We start from the raw sequence: 10,335 nt of genomic DNA, 5'->3' as shown, positions 1-10,335 counted from the left end.
CCAGCTTTGTTCTTTTGGCTTAGGATTGTCTTGGCAATGCGGGCTCTTTTTTGGTTCCATATGAACTTTAAAGCAGTTTTTTCCAATTCTGTGAAGAATAAATATTTTTTAAAAAAACATTTGGATGAGATCACCAAGGACGTGAACACAGACAGGAGAAAAGATCCCTGGGGAACTTTTGTAGTTATAAGTTAGGGAAGCAGCCAGGGAGACTGAGAAGTTACAGTCATAGAGGTCAGAGGAGAACCAGGTGACAGTGGTGTCCTAAAAAACAAGGGAAAAGGATGTTTGTTTGAAGGAGAAGCAGGTGATCAACTTTATCAGATGCTGTTGTTGGACCTTGTGAAATTAGATCTGAGGACAGGCTATTGGATTTGGCATTGGAAGTCATTTCTTATTTCGATAAAGAGGGGTTTTGGTGGAGAGGTGAAAGCGAAAAGTTGATTATAGAGGGCTTAAAGAGAAAATGGAAGGAAAGAATTTGAGGTAATAGGTGTAGAGAACTCTTTCAATGAACTTTGCTGTAAATGGAAGTAAAGAAATGGAGTGGCTACTGGAGGAGGAGGTAGATTTATAGAGTTATTATTCTTACCTCAATTTCCAGTGCAACCAGATGCTTCACTTTATATCCAAAACACTTCATAGACATTTTTCTTTAAAATGAGTGGAAGAAAGTGGTCTGTTGTGTCTTTGGATACTCCAACATTTAGTGGTTGGGGAGATGAGGAAGAATCAGCAAAGGAAAATGAGGTTAAGTTTTGGAGTAAAATAAAAGGAAAGTTTCAGCATGTTATTTGTAGTAGTTCCAGGTACAGCTAGTATTAAAGGAAGGCATTCCTTGACATTTGGGATGAACTAACTTTATAGAGTCACACAGGTCTTTTGAATGCAGGATGTCTGAACCTTTCTGTGTTCATGTGCCTGTCTAGCTCTAAGAAGGGTAGAACAATGTGGAGCAGTACATTTGCAGCTTTTGCCCATGCTCCCGCACTGACCCCCGCTTTTTTTAAAGAGAGAGCACTTCCCAGGACCCAGCAGAAGTCAGCTTGAGAAATGCTGCTTTCTGGGTCGCAGTGCCTTAACAGTTCTTTGGGGGCACGGGTCAGATCAGTAAGTCAGGAAGCACAAGATTTTGACAAAGAGAACTTTCTTCAAATAAGTTGTTGGTGGTTTGTATTTTTCCCCTCCAAAATTCCTCACTGACAGATTAACTGAGATTCTCAGAAAATTGTCCATTACACAAATGGAGAGTGGCCTCATTCTTAATGATAGTTTAAGTGTTAGTCTTTCTTTTCAAATAGAAGATGCTCTTTTCAAACTATAGTAAGATTCCTGTTACCTAGCAGCTTACCAACCAGAAGACCATAAATGACATTTTGGGTTTCACCTAGTACAAATCATCAGGATGTTGAGACCAGGTTCCCTATGAAGAGGAAACTGGGCTGTCTTGACCAAGGAATGGTGACCCAGAGCCTCGCCTTACAGACCTGAAAGGAAACCCTCAGTAGTAAAACTCTGTAGAATGTCAAAATCAGAAAGAACTCTGAATATAACTGAGTTGAAGTTTTTCACTTTTACCTACAAAGACATTGAAACCCAGAAAGCCAGTGATTTCCAAATCCAGAAACTATCTAATCTATCAACAGAGAGTTGAGGCTCAAACCGATTTCTCTGAGTCTCAGAATCGTCTTGAAATTTGTCGGTAAGATTTGTGCCAGTAGCTTCCCTGAGCAAGCCTTGTTTCACCCTGAAAACCTGCTTTTCCAAAGCCTCCTGCGTTAGAGGCATGTCTCTTAACAGAGCCAGATTTAGAATCCTTCTTCATGGTAAGTCTTCAGGGGGAGTCAAGATAGCCCTAAATTTGGAGTGCAGAGGCTTTCATTCACATTTTTCCACTTCCTCTCTGACCATAAGCAAACCACATTACCATTCTGAGTCTCATTTGTTGTTCTTTTTTTTAATCTGAAAAAAAAAATAGGTGTAGTATACATCTTTCTGTCTGACGTGGTATTTTGAGGAGATCTCATTGTTTTAGAGGCGCTATGGAAACTAAAGCATTATGCAAATATAGGGACTTACTGTGAAGATTTCACAAGGAACTAGTTTCTGCATCCTGCAAAGACACAATTGCATTCAGAGCAAGATCCATGTGTTTCATTCTTCTGTTCCCCCCATAATAACTAGCAGAATAAATATTTGTTAAATAATGGAGCACTTTTATCACCTGTAGCAAGAGGGAATATTCATGATAATTCTCCACATGAGTGGTGGAATAATAGGTGCTGTGGAGCTTGCCATGTTTATGTGAGTATCTTCACAGGGCTTTTAACCTAAAAATAGGAGGGAACTCTTGTCTGATGTTGCCTCTGACTGAAGTATGGTGTCAGTGAGCCTGGTGATAGTAAGAACCAAAGTGGCCTTGAGGCTGGTACAACGTGCTGCTCTCATCAGACAGCATTTTAATCTTATTTTAAGGCTGCTTAAACATGATATGTATATGTGAGAACAATAGAACTTTTTGCCCTCACATATCCCTGTTTCAGTGCTAACAGTGAAATTTACCCAAATGTCATCTTTGTGTTTCATCCACGTTTGCTAGTGATCTTTAATGGCATCCTTGTTTTCAATGTGGAGAATGAGGTATGAGTGACACACAGTAAGATGAATAACATATGGCATTCCTTTCTCATTCTGTTGATATTTCTGATTGGTTGGTTGAACTTGGAAATTATATCTTCAGAATTGCTCTGGCCTATTTAATACTTTAAGACAATGAGAAAATAGAAGTAAATACTTTTTTTTTGATTCATTAACAATGTATATACAAGCTAAATGAAGTCAGCATCAGAGATTGTCCAAACTCTGAAAGGATGCTCTAGAGACCGTCTAACCCAGTCTTCATTTTCCATTGCCCAGTATAACACAGGCTTAGTAAGTGGGCATCCAGATCTTTTCACCTATAGTTAATGGATTTTTATTCTATAAAATATACACATTATTCCAGACTATATTAAGAAGGTTCATGTGAAACTGTCAGCTAGTTGAGTACATCTGCTTTCAGGATGAAGTATGAAGACCAAATTCTATTTTTAGAGCAGTTAACTACATTCCAAGGTTTAATGCTGCACACAAAGAATGCCTAGAATATACTTATTCACAAATTTGTGTCTCTTTGAAAGACAGCTCTTAAAAAGCAATGGGCAGGGAACTTCTGGGAAAAGGATGGGGGGTGGGTGGCAGTATCTCCTGATTCAACTCATTAAGACAGAAAAAAATTTAAAAGCCCACAGTAGAAACAAGGCAATAAAATCCAACCAGACACACTTCCCCAGCCCTTCTCTGGACTTAGTCATTTAAGGTATATCACATTTGTGGCACTAAAAGAAAGCTGAGGGCAGTGGCTCATGCCTGTAATCAGCACTTCGGGAGGCCGAGGCGGGGCGGATCATGAGGTCAGGAGATCGAGACCATCCTGGCTAACATGGTAAAACCCCGTCTCTACTAAAAATACAAAAAAAAAAGCAACAAAAAAAACATTAGCCAGGTGTGGTGGCATGCGCCTGTAGTCCTAGCTACTCAGGAGACTGAGGCAGGAGAATCTCTTGAACCTGGCAGACGGAGGTTGCAGTGAGCTGAGATCGGGGCCCCCCCCCCTCCCCCCCCGGGGGGGGACAAAACAAACTCTCTAAAAAAAAAAAAAAAAAAAAAAAAAAAAAAAGCTGAGGGTGACTATTATCATGTCAGGCAAGAATTCACAATGCAAGGATATAAGGCAATACCCAGTTCACAGTACAATCTCACAGTACCATATTTACATAGCCCAAGTAGTGATGAATACAGAAGAGAAGCTTTACTTGTTGTTAAATGGATTTTTATTCTATAAACGATACACAATATTCCAGATTATATTAAAATTCATGTGACATCGTTAGTGAATGAAAAAATTAGATGTTTTCTATTACTCAGCAATTTAAACAATAAGTAAGAATTAACGGGAGAAGGGAAAGTGGTAGAATAAAAGGATCTGTGTCTTCAAAAGTACATGGTAACAGCAAATTGACCTGAACACACTTGTATCTCAGGAGGCTAGAGTTTTTCCAGGAAGGAAAATGCCCATGCAAACAAGTTTACCCTAGTGTTTTTCACGTTCCTCCTGGTGTTGGATTTGTCAGAATGTTATTAATGCAGCATAACACAACAAACGTACAAGACTCAGGACCCCCATTTGACTACTGTTTAAGTTGCTCATGCCTCCAATGGTCTCTGTCTGGAAGCAGACTTTTTAAATTAAGTCATGTGTAGTTTTCTTAGAAACCATACAACAGCAGTTTCTAAGGTGATCTTAAAAGATCTTAACATTGAGTATGAATGATAGGAAATTTCAGCTATTACTTAGATTGTGATTAGGTTATCAGGTAATTATATACTTTCTGTATTACTTTTAATTTTCTTATTTTAGAATCTTTGAGCTAAATTTTTTAATCCAGTGTACTTGATTTTATAAAAAGATATAGCCCTAATAATAGTGGCTTTGAACAGTCAGTTTAATTTATAAGTTGATAGTTTTTCAAGCAGTGTTAACCTCAAGAATCTGTCTGTGCTTCTCTGGGAATTAGCAACAAAGCAGCAAATTATAACTACATGGCCAGTGGATCCCACTGGTGTGGAGCTGTTTGCATCTGAGAATCTAGAGCTCCATCTCTATTCTAACAGCACCATCACTTGGAAGTTGGAAAATTTTAGTTAGTACTTAAAAAAAATCTAAGTTTGTTTTGTTTTGTTTTGAGACGGAGTCTTGCTCTGTCACCCAGGCTAGAGTACAGTGGCGTGAAAGCTGGATTCACTGCAAGCTCCGCCTCCCAGGTTCACGCCATTCTCCAGCCACAGCCTCCCACGTAGCTGGGACTACAGGTGCCCACCACCGTGTCTGGCTAATTTTTTTTGTATTTTTAGTAGAGACAGGGTTTCACTATGTTAGCCAGGATGATCTCAAACTCCTGACCTTGTGATCCTCCTGCCTTGGCCTCCCAAAGTGCTGAGATTGGAGTCATGAGCTACCACACCTGGCCTTTTTTTTTTTTTTTTTTCTGAGAGAGAGTACTGGAGTGCAGCGGCACAATCTTGGCTCACTGCAACCTCTGACTCCTGGGGTCAAGTGATTCTCCTGCCTCAGCCTCCTGAGTAGCTGAGATTACAGGCATGCGCCACCATACCCAGCTAATTTTTTTGTTTTTTTAATTTTTAGTAGAGATGGGGTTTTGCCCTGTTGGCCAGGCTGGTCTCGAACTCCTGACCTCAGAAGATCCGCCCGCCTCAGCCTCCCAAAGTGCTTGGATTACAGGCGTGAACCACCCGCACCCGGCCAAAAAAAATCTAAGATTAATCTTTACTGTGGCAAACTAGTGTGACTGACTTTTCAACCAAACAGATTGGTCATATCAGTTAAAACACTTAAAATTTTTTACTTTTTTTCTTTTTTTTGCCTGAGCACAGGGGACTTTATTCATGGCATACAACAGGGTGAGGCTCCCTTGAACGCTCCCTCTTCAGGGTGTCTGCGTGGACATTGTGTGGGGGGGGAGATTCTCAGCAAGGTAGAGGACTGAGTGTGGACAGGGACTCCCAGCAGCTGAGGGTCTCTCTCTTCCTTTCATGGTGTCGCTGGGGCTGGTGGTCCAGGGATCTTACTCCTTGGAGGCCATGTGGGCCAAGAGGTCCACCACCATATTGCGGTAGCCAAATTCATTGTCATACCAGGAAATGAGCCTGACAGAGTGGTTGTTGAGGGCATTGCCAGCCCCAGCATGGAAGATGGAAGAGTGGGTGTCACTGTTAAAGTTGAAGGAGACAATCTGGTGCTCAGTGTAGTCCAGGATGCCTTTGAGGGGCCCTCTGACACCTGCTTCACCACCTTCTTGATATCCTCATACTTGGCAGGTTTCTCCAGATGGTAGGTCAGGTCCACAACTGACACGTTGGCGACAGGGACATGGAAAACCATGCCAGTGAGCTTCCTGTTCATCTCGGGGATGACCTTGCCCACAGCCTTAGCAGTGCCAGTAGATGCAGGGATGATGTTCTGGAGAACCCCACAGCCATCATGCCACCGTTTCCCTTGGGGCCATCCACAGTCTTCTGGGTGGCAGTGATGGCATGGACTGTGGTCATGAATCCTTCCATGATGCCTAAGTTGCCATAGATAGCTTTGGCCAGGGGTGCTAAGCAGTTGGTGGTACAGGAGGCACTGCTGACGATCTTGAGACTGTTGTCATACTTCTCATGGTTCATGCCTATATGAACATGGGGGCCTCAGCAGAGGGGGCAGAGATGATGACCCTTTTGGCTCCCTGCTGCAAGTGAGTCCCAGCCTTCTCCATGGTCGTGAAGGTACTGGTGGACTCCACAATGTACTCAGCATCAGCATTGCCCCATTTTATTTTGGTGGGATCTCACTCCTGAAAGATGGTGATGGGATTTCCATTGATGACAAGCTTCCCATTCTCAGCCTTGATGGTGCCATGGGATATGCCATGGGTGGAACCGTACTGGAACATGTAGACTATGTAGTTGAGGTCAAGGGAGAGGTCATTGTTGGCAAGAACATCTACTTTACTGGAGTTAAAAGCTGCCCTAGTGACCAGTGCCCGATACTGCCAAATCCTTTTACTGTGGCCTTCACCTTCACCAGGGATGTGGCTAGCACTGCACTAGAAGATGCGGCTGTCTCTTGAATGGGAGGAGCAGAGAGCCTTAAGATTCTGCATGTTTACATAAACATAGCCCTAGAATGGTCTGTTTCACTCATTTACCCCCTCAGCATTTCCAGAGTGGTGTGCTTCTATGTGAAACACACGGTCAGGTACAGGGAAACTGAGATGTATGTAACACAAGCTTCTGCCCATAACTGACTTTCAATTACAGAAACCTGAAAACTCAAAACCAAGACTGGATGAGAAGTGCTCATATGGGTGCTATAGGAGCTAGAAGAGTTTCTAAGTTGAGTGGGGTGCCTGGTCAAGGTTTCCCTTGAGAAAGAGCCAGAGAAGGGTGTTAGAGACATGGCATCCAGCGAGGAATGGAGGGAGATGACCCAAAATGGATGTCTGCTGCTTTTTCATGTATCATTTTAATGTGTTATTTCCCATTATTCCAAATTCCTATAAAAGTGCATTGCTATTTAAATATTGTAAAGGTACCTTGTTAAGTTCTTCTGCTTGTGGGATACTCTAGAGTCTACACAGTCCTTACCCATTTGCTCAATGTAAAATAGTTTATTGCATTTTTTGTGCCGACATCCTGGTTTGTTGTAGAAAGTGGTCTGTGTTTAGGCTAAAGAGAAATTTAAACTCACTTCTCTCAAAAAGAACTCTGGAGATAAGTTCATATAAAACATTATCTTCAACAGCTCCCACTGTTTATATGATTTGATGCCCCACTGAGTCGCCACAGGAAGCTTCAAACACATCTTGGCTCACACTCTTTCAGACCAAGGTTACTTGTCTTCTGATGAGACTCCGCAAGGTTTCAGTACTTAGAGAAACAAGTAGAGAGGATTGCCTGAAGTTTATGCAGCCCCTCTTTCTTCTTAGAAATTCCAGACATTTATCTATCCTTGGATTAAGCCAGATCACCAAAATGAGGAATTCTTGACTGACCTCATCCTGACCCCTCATGAAACAGAGTGAAGTGCTTACTGTCTTCTGCCAGAGCCTCCAGCCCCAGCCTCCTCTGAGTGATGTTGTAACACTCACCCTACAAAACTCCCTGTTGTATAGCTGATGTCTTCACTCGGTCACTAAACACAGGGCCCTCTTTACAAAGACCTATAGGAGAAATGACTCCTTGGTCTCAGTGCCAGGAACAATTGTTCTCATCCAAGCAATGAGTTTGCTGTGATCCTTATGCTACATGAACCACCAACCTGATCTCTGTTGCTAGGAAACTGAAAGACAGGGCAGCAGGCTTGCCTCTGGCATGGGTACCAAACTTCTCAGCTTAGATTTCTTTGTTAGCCCCACTTCCGTCTTTACCTTATTTTGTAAACTCTTGTTTTTCTTCTCATTTCCTCTCCTATTTTAGGCTATTGAATTACCTGAGTTTTTGTAAGCTACTGAAATTCTTTAAGGAATAAATTTGGGGTATAAACATGAATTAAGTATCCTTAGTTACTCTGTTTAGAGGACAAAACATATACAAATTACTAGTTTTCACATAACAACTATACTCAATAGAGCTGGCATTAAAACTGCTACTCTTGTGAATATGACTAAACTATACATTCTGTGTCAGGGGTCTTGACTAACTTGGTCACCTCTGTATCTCAGTTGCTAGTGCTGTGCTTGGCATGTAGCAGATGCTCAGTAAATATTTCCTCAGCGATTTGAACAAACAATCTTTCAGTAACTGAAGTTTACCAGTGGTACAGTCTGTGGATGCTCAGAAGCAAAGTGAAGGCCTAATGCTCTGGTGTTTCCTCTACCTTTTTTGGACACGGGTGGGGGTGTAGGTCGCTGCTGAACCCCCTGATGCTCTCCTGTCTCTGTCTCTCTGCAGACTCACATTTCAAGACTCCCTCCCGGTGCGGTGGCAGGACAGTCCGTGGCAATCGAAGGTGGGGTGTGCCGCCTGGAGAGCCCAGTGAACTGACCCTTCAGGTTGAGCGTGAAGCATCTGAGAGGCATTTCAGATCCTGAGCTTTTTGGGATTTTTAACTGAAGTTGGCTGTTTTATCTTTCTTGTTTTATAATTCCTATTGCAACCTCGTGCACTGCTCGAGACACAAGTGCTGCTGTAGTTAGCGCTTAGTGACACGCAGGCCTTTGGCAGGTGAGCGGGACTGTGTGTGTGTGTGTGTGCACGCGCGCGTGTGTGCGCACATGTGTGCGTGTGTGTATGTGTGGAGTGTGTATGTTTGCTTCTCCCTGGATGAAATAGAAACTCCTCATTGTGTGACCAGGAATGGTTAAATCATCTTTACAAAATGTGTGCTTTAACTGTTTACAAGTAAAACCTAAAGTTGCAGGAAACATTTTTTATTTCGTAAAGAGGTACCAGCTGTCGCTGATGTACTGTGTCAGAACTGAAGAGTAAATCTACTTGTTTAAATGACTTGACAGTGGTAGTGCTTCATTTAATAACAGTGATAAGTAATAAAGTGTTTTTATTTGTTAACCAGTTTAAGTGGATCCTGTGGTAACTTAAACTGTTGTTCTCATCCCTTATACGGGGCATTTTTCTTTAACAAAGAATGGTTTCAGTGAAACAATCTAGCAGAGAATTAATGTCAGAATCTTTTTAAATAATAGTCTGATTGATACAGTTTGTACTTCTTTCATCAAGCTTTTCTAAGCTTAAATATTGCATAGCTTCGAGCTGTATGGACTATATTATGAAAGAATATGTAAAGAGAACATACAGTAATGCACAGTCCTTAATTTGTGTATAATGGAATGTTATTTGCAATATAACACTGTAAATAAGAAAGCAAAGTTTATGGGAAAATTCAATATTATCTTTGTTTTTGTTTAAATATATTTTTAAGATAAAGGCACAAAAATAAAAGAAGTGTATTACTGGGTATAGTATGTGACTCCTCTTCTCAGACTAATAAATTATCTTTTGAATCCTTGATTGGACAGTTGTTATTTATTTTGTTTATAAAATGTTCTCCTGGAAATCATACCATTATTCATCTTGCTGTTATTCTAATTGTTCCAAGGCCAGTCTTACGCAGTTAAAGAAGACACTGGCAGGATGAAAGTTGAACTTAGTACATGACTGAATGGTCAATATGGAAGTCCCAAAATTTCTGTTGCAATTTGATAAAAATAACAAAGAGAAGGAATAAGAAGACTTTGCTTTGAAAAATTGTAGTGGCAGCTAAAAGCGCGATAGTTTCAGTTGATAAATTACTTCTAAATGTTATATTCAGGGATTCTGGAGCCACGTAAGAAAACCAAGACTTTCCTTTTGTTTTTTTTTTTTTTTTTATGTAAGAAGTGGTTATCAAAAAGATACTAAAGATAGACTCACTAAAGGGGAGGAAGTTCCCTGCACCATGTAATCATGGCTCTGGGCGGTAACTGATAAAGCCCAGATAAAATTATACACTTGACATCAATGTATGGCCAAATTATAAAGGAAAGACAACCAAAATGGAGTGGGTGTAAATATGAATAATTTGAGAGTTGCCTATTTGTATTCCTGGTACAGGCAATTACATTTGTCTTGCTGTGCTCTCATAGACAGGTTGGTGCCATGGTATCTGTTTCTCATTCTTAATCAGGCTGAGAACTTAGTGAGAGATGGGCTGGCTGGTGGGGAGCCTTTGGCTTC

At 41.2% G+C, this 10,335-nt stretch overlaps 1 protein-coding gene across 1 annotated transcript in view; it reads left to right on the top strand.

Annotated features, from left to right (window-relative positions):
* The window catches only part of LOC105516618 (threonine aspartase 1-like), a 256,675-nt gene extending 247,043 nt beyond the window's left edge, over positions 1-9,632 (top strand). The window contains exon 11 of the mRNA XM_011948883.1: positions 8,554-9,632. Within this exon, the coding sequence (XP_011804273.1) occupies positions 8,554-8,646 (93 nt within the window). The 3' untranslated portion in view covers positions 8,647-9,632. The remainder of the gene's footprint in view (positions 1-8,553) is intronic.
* The last annotated feature ends 703 nt before the right edge of the window (positions 9,633-10,335 follow it).

The sequence above is a fragment of the Colobus angolensis genome, unplaced genomic scaffold, assembly GCF_000951035.1.
Source record: "Colobus angolensis palliatus isolate OR3802 unplaced genomic scaffold, Cang.pa_1.0 Scaffold285, whole genome shotgun sequence".
NCBI lineage: Eukaryota > Metazoa > Chordata > Mammalia > Primates > Cercopithecidae > Colobus > Colobus angolensis.
The sequence above is the reverse complement of the archived record's forward strand: the minus strand, read 5'-3'. Positions and strand labels throughout refer to the sequence as shown.